General features: G+C 36.6%; 1 protein-coding gene across 1 annotated transcript in view; it reads right to left on the bottom strand.

The window, feature by feature from the left end:
* Positions 1-25,321, bottom strand: part of LOC139120671 (hexokinase-2-like) — a 37,655-nt gene extending 12,334 nt beyond the window's left edge. Inside the window, 11 exon segments of the mRNA XM_070685198.1 lie at positions 6,075-6,431; positions 6,954-7,109; positions 7,589-7,781; positions 8,832-8,876; positions 8,879-8,930; positions 9,872-9,966; positions 12,544-12,664; positions 13,391-13,530; positions 14,033-14,195; positions 18,787-18,858; positions 25,093-25,321. Coding sequence (XP_070541299.1) covers positions 6,075-6,431; positions 6,954-7,109; positions 7,589-7,781; positions 8,832-8,876; positions 8,879-8,930; positions 9,872-9,966; positions 12,544-12,664; positions 13,391-13,530; positions 14,033-14,195; positions 18,787-18,858; positions 25,093-25,110 — 1,412 coding nt within the window. The 5' untranslated portion in view covers positions 25,111-25,321.
* Positions 25,322-26,957: the final 1,636 nt, after the last annotated feature.

The raw sequence follows: 26,957 nt of genomic DNA, 5'->3' as shown, positions 1-26,957 counted from the left end.
TATGAAAAGCCAATAGTCTACCGAGACGACCATGGAACAAAAGGCATGCAAGTGTTGCCACTCTGTCTATGATACTCTGTGATAGTATGCATAGTGGCCGCCGCGTGGTATGCGCGCATACCACACGCGGCGGCCGCTATGTATCGAACCACGCGTAACTGTGTGGCAGACGACAAAATGTAGTCATTAGAGGCAACTAATATTTTACACGTAAAAACTGATATCTATGTGGTATTGTTTAAAAATTAAATACAACTGATTGAGAATAATGAAAACGACAAAAACTAAGGAGAAGTTTTAAAAAAGAATTACCAGAGGTAAAGGCATTGATAATGATGTATATAAAGTCATCGCAGTAGGAGGTAAATTAATTGCGTCATTCGAACGTTTTGGACTCCTTAGAATATTGTCAATCAGCACAACAACACACTTTCGGGGGATTTCGGGTCATAACCAGGAACGATCATAAAACTTCGGGATGTGAAAAATACGCTCGGGAAATGACAGGTTTTATCGATATCTCGCGATCCGCGCGGAGTCGCCACATCAAATATCGACCGTTGGCATTAAAAAAATGTGTTTTAAAAATGTTACCAAGTGGGAGTGCCTCTTTAAGTTCTTTCTCCACTTCTCCCTGGCCCTCAGTAGACCTGTGTGATCAGCTATTTTCATGACCCCTGTTGAAACGTTAGTAGGGAGGTTCACTGATTTTAAATTTGTCATTTTAAATTTTCCAGCCCCACCCAGCCATAGCAAGTGAATGCTCCCTGACTATCGCCTTATGAATCAACACTCCCAGGTACACATTTACTGCATGTCATCTGACACTGATTTGCATAAATTGTAACTCGGTATGCCAACACCAAAATTTTAATCACTGAACGCGATACTACAGGTGTAGTGTCATACACGTGTAAAGCCACGTCGACAGTTACTAATTACATAAGGGCGGAATCTGAGAGATAACAGCTTTATCACGGTTGTCAGTTGATATACTAGACGAAATGGGTAGCCTACAGATACTGATTATTAGACTGCGGACCGTTATACATATTTCCCGTTGGACTTTATAATGGAGATATAAAAAGTCCATTACATGACCCCAATTGGTGGATCGATGTCATCTAAGACCGTCATCTAAGTAAACGAAGAAGTTACTCACAGAAAAATTAAGTTGGCGTTGTACTAGACCCTCGAGAAAAGAGTTTTTCTCGTCGATGATCTATGCTTTCACCAACACACTTTTTTAACGTAAAATTTCGTATCAAAGATGAACACCCTTTCATACTATGTATTCTCAGAAATCATAGAATATCAAGTTTCTTATGCAATAGTTTAATATGGATGAAGGGGTACATGTACGGGATAGAAAACCTCAGTATTTGTATCAATGATAAAGATTAAGTCAAAATCTTGACACTACTTATGAAATTTGATATTTCATTTGAAACGAGAGTATATGCAGAAAAAAATACAATTTTGTTTTTCATTATTTATTCTCGTTCATTAATGGTTAAAAGTCTGACATCCAAAAGATGATTAAAATCCCGATAAGCAGATGGAAATGACTCTTATTAAATTAAATTTAAGAACTTTATTGCCAAACAAAATCGTGATTGTTTTGTTATGTAGTATTTGAAGAATGAAATGCTAAAATTAAACAAAATTTAACTCAGCCAGAGTGGAGTCAAATTTTTTTGAATGTTGAAAACTGGAGAAAAATGATACAAGGACATCTGTTGATTTGCATATAATTCACACTAAGTCTTCTTTCTCACCCAACTTACAACTGCTTGTCATGCTAAATTTAAGGTGAACCAAACCAATATTTTAATCTTGAGTTAGCAAATTAATGAAAATAGAATGAATATTTGCAAACGCCTGATTTTGAGCACAACATGTGTAATGTGCAACATATCTTCAATTTGACAACAGAACTCTGGGCGCTTTCGCAGATTTCCCGTCTAGCAGTTTGGTGAGTAGTTCTGATTTCATCAATCTGTTAATGTTTGTCTTATTCGATACTTTTGGTTCACAAAACAACAATTACATGAATTACGGTATCTACTGGCAGAAACTGTGACAATATTCAACGTTTCACCATCAAGATACAGTGAAATGCGCACAGGATGACATGCAGTATGCTGAATATATTTGGCCGGCGTACGATGTGGTAGTCTTGTTGGAATTATTCTTGGTCGGACTGGAGATCTGTGTCACTCTAAAACCAGCTGCACTATTGACACAAAGACTCCCAACTTCGATCTTTCTACATTCAGCAAACTGAACTTGTGATAAGTTATACGACACTTCGGTCTTTCGGCAACACATCAGGAAACAAACAAACCAAAAAACCCACATAACCAAACACACTTGACTAACTAGGATAATATAGACCACCTTTTTCTTTATTATTTAACTCACGGTACGGAGTATTCGATCACAATACAGACAGCCGGTGGCATTTCATGCCATTGCTTGGGAATGAACAACCGCCAAACATGATAAATACGCCAATCTCTGTCTTACAAGAAATTTTGCAATACTTTAATGTAGAAAAGTTGACTGTGCTTTACTCTGAAATTCATTGTCGATTGGTTTGCTCGTTACTCAAGTTGGCTGTGCAGTTACGATTACAACAGCTGTGGAATTGATGTGAAGTTGTAGGAAAAAAAATCAAGCAGTTCTTCGTTGGTAATTTGACAACCATTCGTAAGATATTAAGATTGTATTTGTAGCGAAAATTTCATAATTCCAAACTTCCAAGTGTACAAAAAAGATGCAAAGAAATTGATACAAAGATAGTGACAAAACTTAGGCAAAACTTGAAACAATGAATTCATTAACATTTATTAACTTCCCTGATACATGTGATAAAGGTTTAACTTGACCTTCGACTATGTGTATTATAAGACAGGCGTAGGGATCATGCAACTATTAATATTATTAATCATTAATAATTTACTGGTCACTGCTAGTGTCGGAGTCGCACCGGTTTCGGTCAATGACGAAGCAGAGCAAGGGCGGCTTAATTTGAAATAGCGCCCTCTAGAGATCACCTTGGGATACAGGTGTTCTTTCCACTTTCCGTATGGTCCGTATGTGTGTAAGGGGGGGGGGGGGGGGGGGAGACGGGTAGTTCAGTATTTCATAACTGAAGATTTTTCAATTCATGTATCATACGAAATGATCATTAAAGCAAATAAGTGAGGCACAACATTGAAAAGAAAATATTACGGGAACATTAATAGAACGTGTTTAATGATTTATCTTGCCTGGGTATCATAGTTGGCATAAACTAAAGCTAAAATAACTCTCTTTAATTTTTGACATTAAAGGTCCTTGCATAATATCTCTGAATCCTTTGCTGAGAGTGTGATGTCTCTCTGCACATTGCTCAGCACTTTAGCACGTTGTTTGTAAGTTGCATATTTGTACAAATTTGGAAAATAGGAAAGACTTCTTCAGGGCCTCTTCTTCAACCTTCTCCCTTTTACGTAGGATACCTGTACACTGTATATGTTAAACAAGCTCTAACTTTAACCCCTTCATGTGCTTCCTTTATGGTAAGCCTCTTGATTAAAATGGTTTCAGGTAAGACGGGCCTAAAAGAAAGTCTGGCAAGAAAAGGTATGTGTACAATGATGAGATAATTACACGAAAACCCCAAAGAGATTTGTCAATACACATCAAGGTATTCCCTGAAAGAGCTGTTGGAGTGACTGCACTCAACATCATTGATGACCGATGCATGTTTAGAATCCTTTGTATCACCTTATTAGCAATGCAGCTTGATGTTACCTCAACAGACCAGGAAGGTGAGGCCTACGGCAGCACTTTTATAGCAAAATTTTACTATAATGGCCCTTCGTTAACTATGCAGCTCTTAATATCTGTCTCACATTGATGCTCCTTCAGGCATTGCATGGCAAAGCACATCTGCTTTGCTCACTCACCAAGCCAGGCTATCCTACACTGAGCTGTTTGAGGGCGCACTTAAGAAAGATAAGGTCATGCTACATAGCCAATGAGGGGCTGGGAGTCTAATCCAAGAAGTACATGTACAAGATACTTTCGTATCAGGTATTACAAATGACTTTTAAAGGTTGATCTGATCTGGAATGTGCAATAATGGAATATTGTTTGATGGTTACCATGGTATCGAATGCCCTTGTTGTCATGAAAATCGTAGATATGAATAACAATATGATAGATAGTCATGATTTAGACATGTCGTCATGAGAACTTACATGTTGTGCTTCATTTCTGATGATAGTGACGCTACAATATGAAGTCATTGAGTTGAACACCCTCCACAGGGATTACAAACTTTGGAATATCATGACATGACAGATTAAAGATATGAAAAAAAATTTTTTACAAGTAGTCAATGTTTTTGATAGCAGAAAGCAGAAAATACCAGAAACTGAATAAAATTACAGAAGAGAATAAATTGTAATACATTACAGCAGCAAACTGGCTGTTTTTTTTCAAATTTGAAATATATATCATCACAAATTTTTAACATACTAAAACCATGATCTGTGCTCTTCCCCAATTCCCCTTTTTGAGTGACTGTGTTCTGACAATGCCATAGAAAATAACTGAGCCATACTACATCTTGATGAAGTATGGGTTACCCCTTCTGGAACAAACTTTGGTCTACCACCATCATTTTCTAATATAATATAGGGCTCAGCCCTTGGTGTCGCGCCAGGGGTTAAGATTGGCAATGTTATTTGTATTGATTCATGATAAAATGTAATTAATTGTTACTTCATAAACGTTTATATGACAACTATGCCCAGTTTCCCTCTGATGAAAGCAGTTCACATACGTACACGACGTCAAACCCTGCAGCAGTGCAGGTATACATTTTCTGTAACGTGTAAAAATTTTGGACAAAAATTGGCAATTTTTACAATGATAACAGCCTATTGCGTCAAACAAGGGACGTATTATGCAATCATTATCATTGAGATGGTAACCGTACTGCCCACCTTCCACTTGCAAGCTGAAAACTATAGCGTTCCGTCTAAAAACTGGCAATTTTTGAATCTAATTATTGACACAGGGGGCGCTTTTCTAAAATTCAATCCCAGCATTCTTTGCGTATGCCCCCGTTCATATACACGACAGTTTTCTCCCTTTATCTATATTAACGATATTTTATATCAGCGACAACGTGCATAATAACATTTACTGGCTAATAAAAGAGGTATATTTTATAAATGGCATGTTATATAATAGTAATTTGTTTCGTATTTGTTTATTTACGAGTAGGCCCTACTCAAAAAAAAACATGGCGGCGCCCATGAAAGAAGGGTACACTTCCGGTTACTCGCATAGTATATTATGAATATGCGCATGCGTAGTCAGTAAGCCGCTGGCGCGATCATTTTCTATTATAAGCATGGTTCGATGTACCTGGAGCAGGGGTGACATTCTCTAAATTCATGCAACACTCTAAAATGTAATACTTTCATGCCTATCAACCGGAACAATTCAAGGTGCATCTCTTTGTCAGTTCCCTGAAGTCCCTATGTAGCGACTGTAAGAGCCTGTCTCCATGGATGAAAGAGAACTACATGTATTTCAGAGTTGCAATGTTGCAAACATTTGATGCAAGGTTTTGATAGTTTGAGTGCTGCTGCATTCGGCAAGGTTGCAATTATGAATTTTACAGTATTGTGTCAATGACAACCCTCCATTATGTCAAATATGATCATGATACTCTTTTCATAAATCACTAGCATCAGATTATGGCTGTGGTTTGTTAGTTCCTATATCACCAACTGACAAGAGACTGGCAAGACTTGTCACTAAAAACAGTATAAAGTCAACTTTGTTAGGGCTCTAGAATGTACATAATTAAAATAATAAGTCTCGTGTCATTTACAGCCATACAGCTTGGAAGACAAATGAACTATGTCAGTTGTGAATCAAAATCTCTAGAAAGGTACAGATGTGGTGCAATTGCTGCTCTAACAGAAAGTTTGTAAACATTTTTGTGTTTTCCCTGCCCTATTCATGCTGGTTTTGTTTCAGCTTTGGCTAAAATACATGAAGTCTATTTTTGTCCAGCAGCGATACGTACAGCTACAGCGGCGACAAGTGCTGCGCCCTTACCGCTGCCATCTTCCGACAATTCAAAGCATACTTTGACATCAGGTGCAAGCTGTCTGATAGCGGCTGTCATCAGACTGTGGAATTTGGGGTGTTTCTTGTAGAGAGACCCATCCACACCGACCACCACCTCTGGCTTCCCCAGTTGACATGCCACGGCAGCGGTGCCAGCGGCGGCAAGCTTGGCCGCGCGCACCGAAACCGCCTCACACACCGTCTTCACAATTTTACAATCTTGCTGTGATGGCTTGAGTCCAAGGTCTTGCAAGATCTTGGTACACTCTTTGTAATTTGCAGAGTTATCGCTGTGAGGATGACCATCAAAATGATACAAAATTATTTATACTATACAATTATTCTGCTTATACACAATATATACTATTGTCATGTGTGTCTCTCCAAACACAGGCTGTAAGTGTGAATTTTGACAAAATCACAGTTTATCACATATTATGATTTAACACGATACATGGGCTTATATTCACTGGCAACAAATGATTTTTGCAAAACCATAAGTAAACATGGCTCTGTGTGTTTTACTCACACAACTATTATTCAATAATGATATTTTTAGACACATCAATAAAATACAGCAATCTGCAGTGGCAGCATTTTTTCCAATTATAGAGTGATATTATAGTTTTATCCAGTGAGCAAGGTCCCATTCTATCTCCTTTCACACAGCAATGTGTGTGTGCACAAGTACGTGTGCCCGACAATGAAACAGACTCAGCGAGTGTTCAGGCGGGTACTCATCAGCGTAAGAGATACAGATGTATGAAAGTAAGGGTGGAAAAGGGGGATAAAAAAATGTAGGCACAACTTACCCTTCAATTTGTGAGAGGTAGGCGGTTTCAAATTTCCAGGCTGTTTTCAAGGCATCGGTGGTTTTACCCTCAAATATCAGATTATTATCAGCTAACTTCAAAAGAATCAGCCTGACCAGTTCACCGAGATACATCCCAGAAATCATCTTCTCATATCTTGGAAGACAGGAAATAAAAACACACAGATTAGATAACATTTGCTACATTCCTAAGGGTTTAACTTGGAGAAAACATACCTATTGATGAGGTGTACTCTGAGTACAACATATACGAATTGAGACTGCAATTTTCAAATTTGCAGGAGATCACTACAATAAAAAATTCCATGCACACACATATCACGTGACGGAAGAGGGAGAGTTTTTGCGTTGCCTATCATGAAATCTTGCAGCAGTTTTGACTACAGGGATTACATCACTGATGCTTTGTTATTGAATTGTTATTCAGTGTCAAATGAGCTTTGCCAAAGACTTGAGAGCGGCCACTTGCATTTCAGAAAATGAGTGTTTCATATGAAGTACATTACAAAATTGTGAGACAGCTTAAGATGCTATGTTCTGTGTGATTTATCCTGTTTTTTTTTGGGGGGGGGGAGGGGGGGGGGGGGGGAGTGGTGGAGGAGTTTGAAGACTTACTTTTGCTTTCCAGGATTAAATGAATTTTTATCCATATCCTCATCATATTCTGTTCTTATATCATTCAACACGCCATCATCACCAAAGGCACCCCACTCCATGTTAATTAACACCTGCTTAGGGGGGTTTGTGTCACCATCCCACAATTCAACGTTTTCTAGTTTCTCGATGTAACACATATTGGTACCAGTACCTACATAAATGTGAAACATTCATATGAATTATTGTACTTTTAATGTCCTCCTGCAAGAATTGAATTTGCTTCTTCCTGGGATTGTGGACTTTGAGCCCTGTTAGCTATGTCAGTTTTTGCATTTTTGCTTATGAGAAAACACCATCCAATCTTTGTGCAGTGTTTTTGATTTGTGTTATTCAGCCCTATTATTATTTGCCTCGATGTGAGTGCAAATCAGTGCATTGATTTGAATGGGAACATCCATTGAGTTAGCAGACCGTGTGAATAATGTGCTGACCGGTTTCAATAATTACTCAGTCCGGTGAAGCCCTTTGACATTTTCAATGTCAAGGGACGCTTAACACTAGATGTAAAATATCCATGTGCACACTGCTATTTTGACTTTCGTTAAAATCTGTTTGATACTGGTCAACGAATAATGAAAAATGTTTGAGAATGCCCTGCGTGTAACTAAATGTCATATGCGTTAACTGTAAAGAGGCATGTAATAAAAATATTATTGCCTAAATACATGGGTTTATGTGCCTTTGCAGCAGGAGACAATTTGCCATCCTGGCGCTAGGCAAATTGTCACAGCTGCTTTTGGACACATAAACCCATGTATTCAGGTAGTAGTATATATTTTCTTCGAGAATGTTACCACTACATTCCTTCATGAGGGATTTTGTCGACTGATTGTTAACAATATTTGTGTACTCACTCACAACAGCCCCACGTGATTTGTAATTCAAAAATCATTTAGTTGTTAAAAATCTCGGCTGCAAGCTTGATGCAAAATTTTTGAAAAATATCACAATTGGGTAAGAATTTCTTACAAAAATTTTTACAAAGCTGTATTTTATTTCAAACCATCCCATCACAAAAATGCAAAAGGCACAACCAATGGGCTTTAATTAAAGTTTACCACTCTCTAATCACTTAGAGGCCTAAAGATACTGTCAGATCACTACACATCAATTTTTTTTTGAAGACTTTTCCCATAGATTCATTTGAATCTTTGATCAAAAAGTCCTGCTAAGCTCAGTGACTACATACGAAAGAACTCACCAAGGATCAGCCCTGCCATGCATTCACGATTTTGGTGAGCACATACATGAGTGTTCCTGTTGTGTCATTGACAACAGCGATGACATCCAACTCAACATCCTATGAATGGAAACAAGCATGAAAATTGAGATCAGGCAGAATATAGTGTTAAATTTCGATATTTTCAATGCTTTTCTTCAATAAAACAACTACATATAATTCTTCTTCCACCTGTATTTTGTTGAAATACACTGCATTATCTTTGCAAACGCATTATGTAATTACGTTATTATGATATTACCACTTTGGCACCAAAGTCAATTTTTACTGCCTTTATAAAATGTATCCAAGCAATTTTTTTTATTTTTCTGAAATTTTGATCAAATAGTGTAGACAATGAAAAGTGATGGCCCTTTGATCCAAAACTGTATAAAAAATACAAAAAATTCATAAAATTGCTAAAATTTTGCACTACACATTGTAGAAGGAAAATTTACAGCACTCAACAGGTTAATATGCAATATGTAATATTACTGATAGCATCAATGTTGGCTCACTATTAAAGACACAAATACAGTTGGTTGGACCATTTAAACATCAAGTACTTCAAATAGTTTTTGAAGTAGAGATAGAAACTATGCTTTACGAGTAGAGCAAAAATACATATACTGAGAAATACATCCGATGCGGGAGTTAGTGGAGGTATAAGATACCAAGTTACTGCTCAACGATTTCAATATGCACTGAAGTGTTTAGTTTGTCAAAGAGGCAAATGGACAGGAGAAAAATGTGAAAATAGGGAAATTACACATTATTACATGTATGACAACTGTCTCTCAGTACAAACTCTGACTTATCTGGTGTTTTACAATACATGTATCTACCAGATCATTGTACATACATGCACAGTGTTGTCTGTGTTCAGTATCCCTTCAAGACAAAATCAGGCCATAAATGACAGTGAATTACAACTACAGAGAACTTCAAACCTAGGCACAACAAAACTGGAAAATCTGGGTGCGATGACAACTCAATGTGAAAAATAAACTTGGCAAGCTTACCCCTCTTCTGGCAACAGCTTGATAAAGCAGTTTACAGACATCCTCACCGACCACACCTGATGCTGTGAAACCTTTGGTCCAAGTGGTCAGAGTCGCTGTTGAGCACATCAAGAAAACCAAAAGAAAATTACGATTGAGATTTGTTCGAGAAATTCAACATTAGAGTGAAATTCTATATGCTCATTGCTCAGAATCCACACATGATTCCTAATGCCGTTCTTTGTCATCTTAATGATATGCTTTTGACAAGATCTCTTCATTATCATCAGTAATTCTCAAAACACTTGAGGGATCAAGATTACATTTTAACAACTTCCACCTCGTAATTGAATCAAATAATGTTGCCTTTGGCAGTGTTTTAAACAGATATAAATACTACATTTAGTATAAAGCCTTGCTCAAAACTATCATATAGCAAATTTTCAATTCTTTTATCATCAAAGAACCCAAATACTTTAATTAATTTATCTAAGTTTATATTTTACGCTTTGAAGTCAAGAGAAAAGTCAATCAGAAACGACCGCTGTAAATTTCATGTTGTTTAGTTTTATGCATATTTCGCCTCACTGTGTCGAAACTTATTTCTTATTTTTTGTACTGTATTGTAAATAAGCCGAGGCCTCTATTACTGAATAAAATTATCATCATCAAAACTACCGTATCACCAGCATCCTACACGTAATAGCTTCCCTAAAATCTTGGCCATGCACACTAGTGTATTCAGGGTTTGAATATATTTTTTTTAAACAATAGTAGTGTGAAGGGAAGTTGCACATTTCAACAAAAGTCAAATACCTTGTTTGGATTGTCATAAAAAAATTATGTATCCCTGTACTGACATTTGACGGAATTTTCAATGTGCATTTGTCCTTTCAACACATCAAGCGACATGTACTTAACCATAGAATTACTTTCCAACTGCTATGAGCCTTACTGGTATATGAATGAAAGTGAGCACAATTATTGCCAGAGCTTTGAACAGGTCCAACTCTACCTCTAAAACATAGGGCCAAAGTCCCTGAAGCTACTATAGACATGGATACAAAATTAAGTATTTCCTGACTGTATGAAACTATCTCACTAAGGTCATCCTAGGGACATGTAAATCAAATATTAAAGCTGTCTGACCAGCGGTTTTTGAAAAAACAAGTGACTCAACAGTTGACAGAGCTCTGCTGTGTTATATAGAGAATAACCTTTTGTGACACATGTATTGATGAAGAAGGTGGATATCTTTGATAGCTCATTTCAGGATGGCCTGACCAAAAATGGAAAAAACTTCCCTAAAATACAGATTTGCATATTTCATCAGACTATATTAGTCTATAATAGCAAATAAACGAGAGTTAATTACATTCTAATTAAAGTAAACAAGACTTGCTTAAATCAAGATTTACGTCATAAAAAACAGCACATCTGTCAGGTTATAAAGAATCTGAGCTGGTTATCTTTAATATCAGTATTTTCATCCTATTAACCAAGCACATTTTAACTTTCAAATTAACATTGTAAGTAAGTTCTGTTGAATAAGTTGAGACTGTACGTACTCAGAAAAAGCACACTGAAGAGACAAATGTTTGAAACTTAAGAAGTTCAAGGTCATCAAAAGCATTATAAGGAATCATGTTACACTTTCATTGCACTGTTTACACAGATTGCATAATTGCTATAAATAGCACATGAGGAATCTTACAGCCCAGCTTTACGATAAAAACCCTATCACTTTGACCACTCTTTTAATTGACCACTCTATTTTTTTCCTCAAAAAGTAATCTTATTTTATCCTTACCAAGTCAACATAAATGGAAATTAGAACTTTCTCTATCTCTATTTATTTGACCAACCTATCATGACAAACTATTATGAGCAATTTCTTTTAGATAACATAAATGGTGGTTCAGAATATAACAAAGTTGGGATTCAGGAAAGTTGCCTTTACATGTTTTAATCCTCAATTCACTATGAACTTTCAAAAAAGGTGAACTTTCTGATAATTCCACACTAAAATTATTTTGGCATTGATGATTTCCTAATTAATTCAATTATTCAAAATCATATTAATTATTTTTTTCAGGGTGAATTGATAGGGTTTATACAGTACAAGAATAACATACAATGTAAGTCAAACTTTGACCAAAAATGACAAAAAAATACCTTAAAAATACACATTTGCATATTTCATCACAATTTGAACATGACAAATCTAAGTTGGGTTATCCCTAGGGACCTGTATACCAAATAACAAAGCTGTCTGACCAGCGGTTATGAAGAAGAAGATTTTTTACCAAAAACACCTTTTTGGGCATTAATTTGCATATTTTCAACAATATCAAAAATTTAAAAAAAAACAGTTTCTCAAAATCATATTTTTCATCTACACAACAAATATCAAATCAGTAAGTACTGCGGTTCTCAAGATATTTGAGTGGACGGACGCCTCACAAACGGACATACATACATACATACATACATACATACATGTATACAGACTGACGACGGACACTTGACGGATACCCATCCCAATAGCTTCTATAGACTAAAGTCTATAGTAGCTAAAAACTGTTTGGTAATGTCAAATTTTTTTGGTGAAAAAGTGAAAAAAGTTTAACACCACCACCACCACCACCACCAACACCACCACCAAGCTTGACTGTACATGTAAGCAGACCTACCTGAAGCCAAGCCTTGCTGTTTGCATGGAAAAGAGAAGGTAAATCCAAGAGGGAGTTTCTGTCCTTCAAGTTCATGGTCCTTCACAAAGTTAGCCAGACATTCAGCGATGTAGTCAAACAACTGTAGAGCAAAGCACAATGCACTTTGTTTAAAAAAAAGCAAAGCACAAGAGATTGTGAAAACTGCAGGGACTTTGCCGCTACATGCATACATGCAGACATATTCACCGCATGGGAGATAGCCCTACGACTGCTAATATTTCAGGTGTGACAGCGCCCTCTTGAGGTAAGCAAGCAGACGTTCAAAGAGTGTCAGGTTCTGTGTTTTGGCTGTTACACTGCTTCTTGAAAATTGCAGTGCAAAATTTAATCCTGCTTGTAGAATTGGAGGGTAAATCATAATCAGGTGGAGATGAAACTTTTCTCAGTTAGTGTGACTCAGTTAAGCTTGGGAAAAAACATTTACAAATCAGAAAGACATTTTAGCCATCAACTCACACTGATACAATTATTGGCTTGAGCTCATTCTGTGACAATACTGGTATATAATTCTAAGAAAGGCTAGTCATAACCCCACTCTTGTTCTGTAATAGCAGATTTCCATAAAAAGGCAAACATTCGTCTGAATTTATATTTATTGAACAAAAGTGAGACCATGTACATTTACGTAATGCTATTCAGATTCTATACAGATCTGTTTCCTGATATCTTGTCATAAGTTGGGTGAGAAAATGGAAGTTTGTCAAGAAATGCATGACTTTTGAAATGCAACTGCATATTTTGTGATCCAAAATCCGAAATCATGAAAAAGAGCAAATCATGAAATCCTTGATTAGATTAGACTCACATGCTCCCCTGTTCCTTTCATGAGGTCATCGGTCAATTTGTAAACTTCACTCTGTTGCTCCACTTGGTCGCCATTCAGTTTGATGAGAAGAACACGGAAGTTACTGCCACCAAGGTCAAGGGCAAGGAAGTCTCCTTTCTCTGAAACAAAAATGTTGTGAGAAATACTGCGTCACAACAAAGATCATTTGCTTCAGTTGAAAACTAATGGATTACTGCAGCCAATTCAAGATTGACTGATACCAAAGCTATCTGTATGTATTGATGAATTATTGATGAATAATTATTAATGAAAAGTGAGCATAGCTTTAAATCTACATGGTTTTTGCTGTGCATGTGTACATCACACACATGCATTGTCCCTTTGTGCATGCACACACATAGACTTATACACATATGCACAATATCCCCCACATACACACACACAAACAAATCGCATAAACTTTTCAAAGTGAACTTTTCTAACAAAGTAACATTGTGCTTTTCATTACTGTACACAATGCCAGGGAGGAACTATCAGCTTTTGGTTTGGCAGCTTCAATACTCATAGATATGACATTTAGTTGTTCAGTACGTATCATACAATATAAATATATGCATCTCACAAGTCAACCTTTATTGCACAACAAAATGATGTTATTACCTGACCCATCTGGAGTTGCTCTGACATAGGTAGGGTACATTTTCACCTTTGCAGTTGGATTAGTGGCCGACCCAAGTCCCTTCATCATCTCACTCTTCATGCGACCTTTGACATCTGCCAGCTGGTCCTGGTTCAGGTGCATTGATTCCAAAACGGAATCCACCTGAAATCGGAAAGCGGGACAGCAAAATGATGATGCATGACTGGCAAAGCATTGTGAAATGGATTGATTAAGGGGCAACAAGCTGTACTTTTTGGATGATTTTTTTCATTGTTTTGGCTTTTATGTAAATTTAAAGTTCTTGTTCTACTCCCCAAAGAATGTTGAAACACCCACTATTTGACTTGTCAACACAGCGTCTATACTTGTGGAATACCGTGCTGTTATTGTTTATAATTGTGTTTTAGTCCAGCTCAAAATTCACTTGTCAACAATACCAACGCTCAGTCTACAAATGCACAAGTTGAGTTGACAAGCTGAACATTTTTTATCTCAATTAGCTTTTGAGATAGAACAAGAGACTGTAGTTGACATTAAAAACAAAAACAGTACAAAATAAAAAATTATCAAAAGTTACAGCTGCTGGCCCTTAACAGGTATGGTTGCAGAACTATTTGAGGCAACATTGTACCAGCCAGAGCGAATGTGAGCAATGTCCATTTTCCTGATTCATATCCTGACATGTACCAAATTCCATTGATCCCATGGTAGACGAGCATTATCATGATATATGAGTTGAAGACGTACGGCTACATGTATATGCTGTCGACTGATTGGGCTATAATGACCTTACCTGTCACATTACCACACTGAATCAATTTGGCCATGTTCAGGCACATGCCTGTCAAAAAATATTTCCTGCAAGTTGGCTGAGGTCATAGGGGATTGGACTGCATTGTGTGGCGAGTTTAAAATTAGCATAACACAGAAGGTCAAAACTGGTTTCCTTTGCTATAAATTTCAATTCACTGACAAATCAATCATTTTTGTCATACAATACAAACATTTGTACCAGGGTTAGGGTTTGGATAAGTTAGGATATGTCAATGGCTGTGCCAGTTCACTATTAACCCAGTAAGTGTAATTCAGTAACAAATAGCACTGTAAGAATCTTGTTGTGCCATGTTCTTTTAATAAGATGTACGATAGGGCATTAACCACTGGGGTACCTAAGCTTAGGAATTCCATTCCTGAGCAAATAAAAAAACATTTTGACAATTTTGAGCAATTTAAACCATGCTAAATGCACATCTTTCTAAAAATACAAGAGCTGCTGTGAGTTTCTGAACAGATACTGTAAGTTTTTAATTGTATGAAGCTTTTACAACTTCAAGTTTACACTGAATTTCAATGCATGTTTTAAAACATTACTTTAGATTTTAATCAGGTTTAAATGAAAAGCGTTTTTGAATATCTAATATGATAAAAGGCAGTTCAGAAAATGAATACATCTCAAATGCGTTGTAAAATATGTTTCTGTCAGTCTTTTTAACTTCAACATACCCTGTCACCAATAATATTGGTACTTGTGTATACACTGCATGCCAACTCTTACAATTCTACTATTATTACTGAATTGAGGCCCCTCCATTCTAAGACTGCAGCATTCCGCTGCAATAGGTTTTATGCTATTCTTCCCTCAATGCAGTAGGTGACATCATCGTACACCTGATGATCACTATAAAAAATTCACATCATTCTAAATCTGGATATGCCATTTATCATCCTAAATAGCCACAACAGCATTTATGTCAGACTCTGAACTCCCTTATCAAGGGTACAGTGTATTTTCATGCTGTGTCATTGAAGTTTACAAAGCATCTACCCCTACCCCTTCCTCTCATACATGAAAGCCGCGACTAACTCTGACCGAACATAACATAATACAGACAGGTAGTTTAGAACTTCATAAACTTAATTTAAAGATTCCTTTTTCTGTCTCATTTCAGATGATGGCAACACTATGACTGTAATTTATACAATTGTTTATATAATAAGGTAACATTGGTACATAAATTTTTTAAAGGTTTGCATGATTTTTATCACAAGCAGGTTTTTATTGGATAATTATGTAACTGTCTATTCAACTAAGTATCATAAGTATCTGACATTATGACTGACACTGTAAAGGTCATCAAATTCTGGCAATATATCACCACAATAATACAGAAGTGCAATCATTTTGGCATACACAGGTATAGTTGCAGTGGTCTGATACAACTGACACACGTTCACCAATCCCGTGCACTTTCAATTTTTCAAAAGCTGACTTTCTGAATGGCCCATTCATCTGCACAAAGATCTGATCTTTGACTGTCAATATCACATGACCTTTTTTTTTCCTAATCTGACATTTGCCCTTAAAGATGTCAGCTGATCTGTTTTATGAGGTTTACACAGCATACGGTATCTGAGACACTGCCTGCTGGCACTGAGAAATTTGCTGAATTGAAATCATAAAACATGATGGACATTACACTTTCTTCTCACAAGATTTGCTTGTGCATTCATTCCATCACAATTAGAGACATTCTGATACCAGGAAAGTATGATTTTAATCAGAGAACACTGAATTTTCAGAATGTTTGCAGAAGTTACCATAGCATCAAAGGAATGTGATAAAATTATGACTTGCGGTGCATGTATTTATGTTTAATTTTGAACAATATCTATGTTTGGAAGGATAAACGATAACATTGACTGTCAAAAGAGAAAGCAGATGGAATCATAGAATCAAATCCATCGATTGTACACTAGTTGGTTTTGAAAAATATTTGTTCATGATAAATAAAAAGATGTTTAGAGAATCACTGTGCCACTTTTGACTGGACACTCAAGGTACCCAGATGTGAAAGATTTTATTTGGTGTATTCCAGTGGCCAGGTGGAATGAGAACCACCTGTGCATAGCCTGCCCAATTATACTTTACATAGAGTCAAGCAAACGATTCATTCCTAAATGTACTGTCATGATCCTCCACTTGATACAGAACAAGAAGCTGCATTTTATGGTGCTGCAACAAAGATTTTGAAAGTTACAGTTTAACATGTGTTAATGGAGCTTTTTTATGCCAGCGAGTCAGTAAGAGGAATGGTTGTACTATTAAAGTCCCCCACTTCAGGGCAAGTACATCAAACCTTTTGCATGTTGTGGACGATGCATGGTGAGATAAAGTCGCACTTATTTCATTCATAACTTCTACATACTAGAACCATTCAGACACCAGGGTAGTTTCAAACCCCGTTTCAAACATTCTTGCAGGCCGTATCTCCAATAATTAGAGAGATAGGTAGATACCTATGACTGAAAATGTTCAACTCTGTTTCCTGCATAGCCTGGTCGCTTGGTTTAAACCAGCCATAGTATACACTTAGTTACTACTAGGTTTAGGGGTTATCATTGCACACACACACTGACAATCAGCGTGAATGATGCAGTTGTTTGAAGGGATGGTGACTTATGATAGCAGGTACAAACTCCACACAAACAAGGACACATGTGCCATGCAGTGTCCAACAACAATTGTCCTAACATCTCTCTATGAGAATATGGGATATTTTGTTTAGTGGAAATATTACGATAGTATTCAGTGCAAATATCAAAAAAAACTTGAAAATATGCACATTCTCATGTGAAATATATAGTCTTGTTAAAATTAATTCTCTACTGTGCAAAAAGATATTATCACATAATAATAATAATCTAGAAGTACATACTTTTATAACAATTATTACTACAACAATGACTATAGAATAAAATAGTTATTACTTGTGATTTACCATTGGACCCTTGGAATTCAAAATCCTCTCAATGGAATGAATACTGGATGTATATACTAGTATGGGTACTATATCTTATATTTAAGGTAGTATGTGCCTCACAATTGACAAGTTTTAAAACTTTTGCCCAAATTTTCCACAGTGGAACTTTAAACCATTTAAAATCAAGAATAAAAACCAGAGCTTATTGTGCAAAATTTTGTACAAGTGAAGTAGATTTCACAATATTTACCGACATTTGAAATATACAATGGCTGCCATCCCCGTGCTAACCCTGTATAAGCGGTGAAAACCTTACTTAAGGTAGTATGCACCTCGAAAGTGAAAGACTTGAACTTTTGCTCAAACTTTCCTCAAGGAATCTTTCAACAATTTTCCTTCAAAATCGAGAATAAAAATTGGGGATCACCGTGCAAATTTTGGTACTGGAGAAACAACTTACCCAAGATTCACCAATACATGTATTTGAAATTCAAATGGCCACCCTAGGTTATTCTATAGAGGAAAATTAAATTTCTGATTTTCGAAAATTTTTGTTACACCAAGAGCTTTAAAATGAACCCCCACAAGTGGTATATCAGAAAAGAATTGTAAAAATTTGAGTCCAAATATTTGTCCTGAGGCGAATTTTACTTCAAGAGCTTCAAAATGAGTCCAAACAAATGGTAGACCAAAAAAGTATTGTCAAAGTTGGAGAATCAAAATATCTGTCCATGACGCACATTCTACCTTACAGTAATATCCAAATGAAAATAATAATGATTTTAAGTTAGCACCCCATATAATAAATTCCCAAATATAAATGGAGACAAACCACAGCAAGTATGAACCCACACCTGTCACCATGATTTCAGCACAACTTGATCACCTTGAAATGTAAAATGGAAACATTTGTCCCAAAATAGTCACACTCTTTACAGTTAATGAACTTTGATGACATTAACAACAGATGTGAAAGAAGAGAAACAGAATACCCCAAATTCTTCAATGGAGGTTACTCTCTTTTGTACCCATCGACCTCCTATCTGAACCCACTTTTTTCCATGCTGTAGGAGGGGAAAAGGTGCAAACAGGAAGTGTTAGTGCAAGTGTTAGTCAGCAGGTTGGGTAACTAAAGAAAGAAGCTGTGTGGCTCATCTCACATGATCTGAATCCATCAACACTGACTGGAGACGTAGGAAAGATGAGCAGCCGTTTAACATGCAGGGAAACATATCTACCTGAACCCATCTGAGCTCATGTAAATATTTTGTAAGACACAGAGGATTTGGGAGGATTATCTTGTACATGTGAATGATTCAAGGTATATTGTAGGCACGATAGGGGTGCAGTTGCAATAAGCAGCGGTGTTAGTGGAAGGATATCTCATACCAAAAAGTTTACATGCAGTGCATATTGTGTATATATACACTCCAAAGAAACTCACTTTGGCAGTGCTGTCAGATTATTTTCATCAATTCACCCTAATTCCCTGTATAAACAGGTCCAAACTCACCATTGATGACAATGGGTTTGGGCAAAACCATGATGGTTGAAAGGGTTCAATGTCATTTCTGAATCTGAATCCTCATAACAGAAAATAAATAAAATATTCATTCATCTTGTGATTACACGGACATACAGGGTACACGAGAAACAGCTACACAGTCGTGATTGAAAAATCAAGTACAGAAAGGAGAATTGACACAAGCATATTATGATGTAGGGTTCGTGTACAGGTATATATAGTTCATTTTCATCTCTCGCACATCAAGTACAATGATAATACTACAAGGAAATGCTGGAAAGGAAACATTACAGAAACTGTTTATCACCAATTTCAACTGCCTTACCAAATAGGGAGATAGCATTTTTCATGGTACATACATTATTGGTTAATGATAGATACCATGAAATTAAATGGTAACTATGGAACTATTTAATATCCTGAGAAGTACCCGGACTAATTAAGGGCACACTTTGGTTAACACTGGGATTTTTACTGTTTTAAATTAACCAAACAGTAATATAACACCTAAAAAGACTGTATCATACCATTGTATTAAGATGGAATCCATAATCTGGAGTAAGGTCAGGCATTTGAATAGACTTTGGTTATTATAGTTCCCTGGCTTTCACTTGATTACAGCAGCATATACCTGCACATCCTTGAAAATATTCAATTTGGTTGTGACTACTACTAGGGAGAAAAACAACATGTTGCATGCCAATGACCTAGTATTCAAGGTGGTAACTCCAAGAACAGTCCTGTATATATATTTGACATCAATGAAATGTCTGTTTATTTATCATTGTTTCACATTACCTACAATGCATACACACACAAACACACACGCACACACATATACATGTACATACATACAGTTTAGTCTACATTTCCATTCAATCTATCTCCCAACAGAATACACACAATACACAATGCTAATCACTTTGTTCATAAGGAGTGGCTCACATGCTTTATATATTGCATTGATTTTCAAAGCAAAACATTGTGGAATCTTTGTCATGTTTGCACATTATGTCCATTTCTTTTGAAGCTTTTAAAAATCCATTCCGAGTGAAAAATATAAATTTCAAGTATGAATAATTATAGCATACCAGTATTTTAACCATTACAGTATAACCACACTTAATTTATAATTCTACTTTCTATTTTTATTAGTCATATACCAGTGCATTCATGTGGACAGAACAGAACATAAAATTATAAATATCAAAAGCATGCATAATTTGCCCAACAAACATAGCCCATACAGTAACACATAAAAGAGACGATAGTGTTTCCATGGTTGTAGATGGGTGCAATCAGAATAATTAACAACCATGGTAAAGTCATGTTTTCAATGACTTTATTTTTTTATCATGGCCTAGCTGTGGTCAAAGGTCAAAAGTCATAAATATTGACAGAGCAAGAGTAAGAACAGTGGACCCCGTGGTTCAGCAGTTGCCGTTGGTATTGACAAATGATAATGTCCTAAAGTAAGTGTATGCACAATTTATGAGTAGCATTCAGCCTCTCTGGAAAATATGATTTATTATGCTTGCTCTGCTGAAAGCCAGGCTATACCTTTTAAAGAGACACAAAATTTACAAATTCAGTGTGTGGTTTTTCTTTTGACAGGAACTAACCTCTGTGTTTTGTTATTAGCATACTAGCAGATGAGGGGTCGGCAATGCCATTTAACAAATCCACTCGCGCATATCACTGAAAAGAAATTAGGACAATTATTTGTGTTGCTGATTACACATACAAAAAACTTCCCTTCAAATGTAACACTTGATATTCATTAATAGTGGTGGCCGGGGGAAACTACTTTCCAATGAAACTATGACAGCGTAGTGCTGAGTCACAAATTAACGATGACAGGGGGTGTCACTCCAGAAGACAGTAGATGTTCTTCCTAACGGAAACCCTCGATGAGTTGAGGAAGAGAATACCTGGGCAATATTAAACAGCATAAAAGAAGAATAAAGAGATCAGACAGAGTTAAAAAGAAATTCTTTCAATGAGGCAGAATTATGGTAACTGCGAGTCTTAACTCATCAGCCACTATTAATATACTGTATGTACTTAGACTTTTACTCTCTGAGAGATTCCAATTTTCCTTTTTCCAGCCATTCTCAACTGACTGTATTACAAGAAACTGCCAAACATTCAAAGAGGTTGGATTACATTTTAGGGAGATAAAATTCTGCAGTAGTTTACAAGATTAACCCAGTATCCTGCTAAGTTCATATGTCGCCATCGGGTCATGTTGGTTAAAACTTGTGAGTCTCACATGTTGCATTCTGAATTGAATATTTGGAGGTCCCTGAATGTATAGATACTGTAAATATAATTTGAAGTGACCAACCTGCTACAAGTGGTGAAAATATGTGTAGATTTGGATCAACACTGCTTTTTTACCGACTTGCCTGACACTGAAATGATACTGTATGGCACAATTAGGTTCCAAATATTTACGCTACATGCCTTTTGCAATGAATAGTGACAAAAGCACTCATAAAAAATTCAGTAACTGTTGGACTGATTTTTTCGTCAGTGCACATTATTGATATGAGTCAAAAATGATATGTCTGATCTTATGATTTACTGCCCTTTCAGTCTTTTGATTTGACCTTTGGTCTGACCTGCTGTACACTTCTATGCTTGAACAAGGCGAGATACACAATTACTTGCTAGAAGGCAGGACTCAACCCCCTGATAACAGATCTCTGTGGGCAAATTTCATTCACTGGGGTCATCCAGGTTCCACTAAAACCATGCAGTGACTGAGGAACTTCAACAATTGAGTAATGTATAATTGCGTTGTCTTCTGATTTACTTTAAATAGACAGTTGAACTGTGGTTCATCATGGGCTAAGAAACATTCCAAAACATTCAGTATGAATGAAATGCAAATAGCACATTTTCAGTTTGATAATTGTTTTTCTTCAAATGCAAATACTTCCATTTATATTCTAATCAAAAGATTTTTAAAATGTCAGTTCCTGCTTGCAACAAAATACTCTTTCTCCCACAGGGTCACAGACCATTAACAACCAAGGAACAACTATATTAAATATCTCGTGATGTTCTAGCTGAAATGGTCTTAGGGACCGTCTCAGATTGTCGCAGAAGTTCAAAAAGCGAAATTCATTGGTTTAGGGGGGGAGGGGGTTTGACCTCCATTCAATTAGTGAACTTCACTTTCGCACTTTATTTTGTGATCACAAGTTTTCGTGTGTTTATTTTAAATTAAGAAAAACTGCACACTTGTGCCAACAAATTTGTTACCGTTTCCATCTCGTTTGTGGCCCCACACACAATTTACCAATACTAACATTGTATCCTAAACCTTTCACTTATCAAATTCAACAAAGACAAAAGTATCATTTTTTTAAATGCGCTATTTATAAGCGTATGCTCTAACCACTTGATGTCTTTATTCTCACATGTTATGCATCTGGTCATAGTCGTTTTAATATGATTGAACATGCCTGGTCCCCCTTGTCAAAGTTTCTCGCTTATTTACCGCCCCTACCAAGTACAAATTGCGTGTTCGCAGAGACAAAGAACAGATGCAAAAAGGGAAAGTAAAATAAAATGAAACTTTTATGCGGTAAAATGCCCTGTTAGTAGTCAAATCTGATCGGTTACTTTAATTGTAATGTGGCATGGGGATGCTTCTTTAGTAGCTATAGCAAAATGCAACATTGCACCCTCAGGCAGACATAAACATTTCGCACTTTTGAAGTTTCGTTTAGGGGGAGGGGGGAGGGGGTTTTGATCAAAACGAATTAATTTCGTTTCTTGAACTTCTGCGACAATCTGAGACGGTCCCTTACCTTGACAGCTCAAAATGTAGTCAATGGACGCTGGGATCATTAGTCAAACTATCAGTATTGATTTCAAATTGTAATGTTATTCATTATTCAAACATTTTAACAATTAATTTGTACAAAGTACTGGGAAGTCATGCTCACAGTCAGGACTTTTAATATTGCCACAGGAGGATTAAGTGATTGCAAACAGTCTATGGTGAGGTGACAATCAACACTTCATATTCTTTGAATAGCTTTGACATTTCCTAATACTAACATAACCACAGGTGACTGACCATAAATGAAATTTTTTAACCATTTCTTCTTCCATTACGCAATATACTTAGTCTATAAGCAAAGCATATGTTCAAACTTTTAGTATTATGATTCAAATAAAACAAACAACCATTTCAATATCACATAACATCTTATGAGGCATACTTTTAGAAATTTAAATTTGTTTCTCATTTCCTTGTATGTCACATCTGTGATGTGTTTTGAAGAAGGGTTTATTTGCCAAATGTAGTTATCTTAATCACTGTTGTTTATAGTTTTCTACTTCAGGACCTAAAACTATGAAAAGATCAAGATTGTATAGGCGTAAAAAGAACACACAAACTATAGGTTATTGCGGGTATGTCAAAATCAAGCTAATTAGTAGCCAACAAATTGTAAAAGAATGGTATGTGTATGGTAGTAGCTATATACCAGTATGAGTTTGAGTTTATGACTCTGCATCCATAGTATATGCATTGCAGCATCGGCCATTTTCATCAACATACTGAAAGAAATGAGTAACTTATTACTTGTTAAAGGAGTAATAAAGACAGTTATCCATATCGCAATGCACAATATTTGTGGCAAGTCAATATTTGGCAAAACTTCCATATCTACAGTACATTGATAAAAATTTCAGGTGTGGATATTACACAACCATCTGTCTGAGGGCTGTGTTCCTCGGGAGCCCTACACCTATCCGTTGGCCAAGGAGCTTGCATATCACTTTATGACCAATTTTGATTACTCCTATAATCTTCTAAAATATCTTGTTGGTTGTTCCCTCCCCATGATGACTTAGTGTAACTGGTATTTGTGGTAGACAGCCTCTAGTATCAAGTTGAAGTTTACACTTTCATCGTTTTACATGGCAGGGTATTACCAAGTTAATATGATTAATAGGTTCCCCCCCCCCCCCCCCCCCCCCCGCGCCCATGCAGCCTCCCCAATACAGTACAAATGTATTGAATTTTCCTACTCTTGGACAAATTGTGATGAAATAATTACAGTTCAACCGAGTTTGAAGTCACTTTGTGTGTGGAGTACATCATTTCTGTCTGTCGACTATTGGTTCAATCATGGAGATAGCAACCAGCGTGTTATCTCCATGATTTGACCGTGGATGAACCCAAAAGATGTTTGATTGATCAGATGGCGAGCCGATGTTCACCGCCACCAGTCCGGGCCACCAGTGGACTAATCCGTAATCGATGTCAATAAAATCAGATCGAATTCACAAATATTTCACCATCTTGCTCCCCACTCCTATGCTTTGACCTATGTCGTGTGAATTGATAGGTTTATCAATGCATTTGATGCTTTACAGGCGCGGTTGTGATCCGATCTCGTATGTGCACCAGTACTGTAGACCTGTACTGTGTACGTACAGTGTGTACCCCGTTGACGACAGACATATGCCGATGACTTGACAGAGGACAAATATCCAAGTAGTTGAACTGTTCTCTGTACAAGGACATTTAACGGGTACGTATTCACGTCGATTTGTGAATTATTGGTTTTAGGTCGAACTCTAATAACTTTCCCTTCAGTGAGAACTTTTACAAAACACCAAAAATGCACACGATCTGAGCTGCCACACCAACATTCCGAATTCCGGGTACATACAAATCTACGTACAATACATTAGAATCAGAAGATTTGTACTTTCTTCCATTAAAATGATAAATTTATGCACTCACAGTTTTGCTTTCTGTCATTTTGTCTTCTGTCTTCTGCTCACGAAATTATTGTTGAGAAAGCAGCGCTTGGGCTATGTATATGTACAGTCGCAAAAACGATTGCGACGCTGCTTGTCGTGTACGTGTATGTGGCCTTGCTGCTTGCTGACACGCCGCGTCGATGGAGGCTGAGGGTTCAAAGGGCGTAGTAATACGGTACAGGGGTGGGTGTGTCACAGACGGCGCCCAGACTTTATGAACATAACAGACCAATAAATCCGTTTAGATACATTTTATCTGTCGAAAAAATCTTTAATATTTAACTTTTCCGTGCTACCTATGCTATCTTGCCGTTCTATTCTGAATGAATTATTCTGTCGTAATTTGAAGTCAGGGGTCAACAAACTCCGAGCAGACGTATGAGCTTCCCCAGCTCTCTCAACATTTTTTTTGTTCCGAGTAAAATAATTTTCGGAAATTACAGTATACACTTATTGTTCATCTTTTGGCACTTAATTAACTTAGTAACTTAAAATGAACTCTTTCTGAATTTTACACTGAAGGTCATTTCGTACTTGCATTTCCAAGGCTGCAGGCCCCGTTCGCTGAACATACAGGCTGCGTCCACAAATAATAGGGGGAGGGGGAACTGGAGGAATCGCGATCGAAATCTTTCTTTTTCAGATTCCCCTTCAATACCCTCAAAAAATTTTCAGATTCCCCGCTATATGATCAAATGTTTTCAAATCCCCTCCACCATCATATAGCCGTATATTTATGAGGGATGTCTAGTTCTGCTCGCTGTGTTCGATACTACCCGGCCTTTTTCGACGCATACATAAATATATTGTAGTAATTTAAATATTGTCAGTGGACTTGGATGTATCAGTCTAAGCCGACTCAGAGTTAATCCAAATCTGGTAGGACCGATGGAACCTACTGCTGAGAGTACCCAAGATGGCGATATATATGCAAGAATTCCTGGCCGAGCTTTGCCAAATAGTGAAAAACGGAGCAAGGCGACCTACCAAAGAAACATTTTTGATAAAAAAGTACAAGACATATATGACCTTAATGCTACTTATAAAAGTTTTACAAAATTGACAATTCTGGGAAGTTGAAATATTCCATAAAATAAAACTTTCAGTCTCTGAAATTTTGGGTGTAATAATGGCAGATTTAGTGAAAATTAAAAAATATAGGCTATTCATTGTAAGGGATTTCATGAAAAAGTGTGACTTTTCATCGTACGTTTGTAGAAAATCAAGCATGGTGACCCCATCTGTTTTCTGTAATTTTTGATTATTCTAATATACTAGAATTAATTCAAAAATCCCTAATGCAAAAGTATGACAACTGCTACGATTTTCCTGATCATGCACATTTCAGCATATATCAAAGTAAAATTTTGATACTTATCAGTGTTTTTACTTTTTGTATTAACTCATATCTCTTGTTCAATATCTTATTATGTTGAAATATTCAATATTCTGCCTATCAACACAATCTGCATATGTGTCATGTACACTTATATTGCTGTCGCATTTCATGTAGCCTACATCGAAATGTCAAAGACTACAAAAACTGATGTTAATATACACAATACAATGTTGAAACAAAATTCAAGTTTAACATACCTACTGATCATTCACATCTTTGTTGCACTCTATGGACAATGTATTCATTGCAAAATGACAAATACAGGTAGCCATACAAGAATAGAAGTAAACTGTACCATTACATTCAAGGAGATGCACTCTTTTTGTGTACCATAGTCAACACTTTTTTGTGAACAGCGATACACCTATTGTCCCTTTTGGCAACTGTCTATTGATACATGTAGCCGTCAAATCTCCTGGTCTTCCGCGTGTTGCTCTCTCGCCTGA

This window comes from Ptychodera flava, chromosome 20 (genome assembly GCF_041260155.1).
Source record: "Ptychodera flava strain L36383 chromosome 20, AS_Pfla_20210202, whole genome shotgun sequence".
Lineage (NCBI taxonomy): Eukaryota > Metazoa > Hemichordata > Enteropneusta > Ptychoderidae > Ptychodera > Ptychodera flava.
This window is presented reverse-complemented; position numbering and strand designations above follow the sequence as displayed.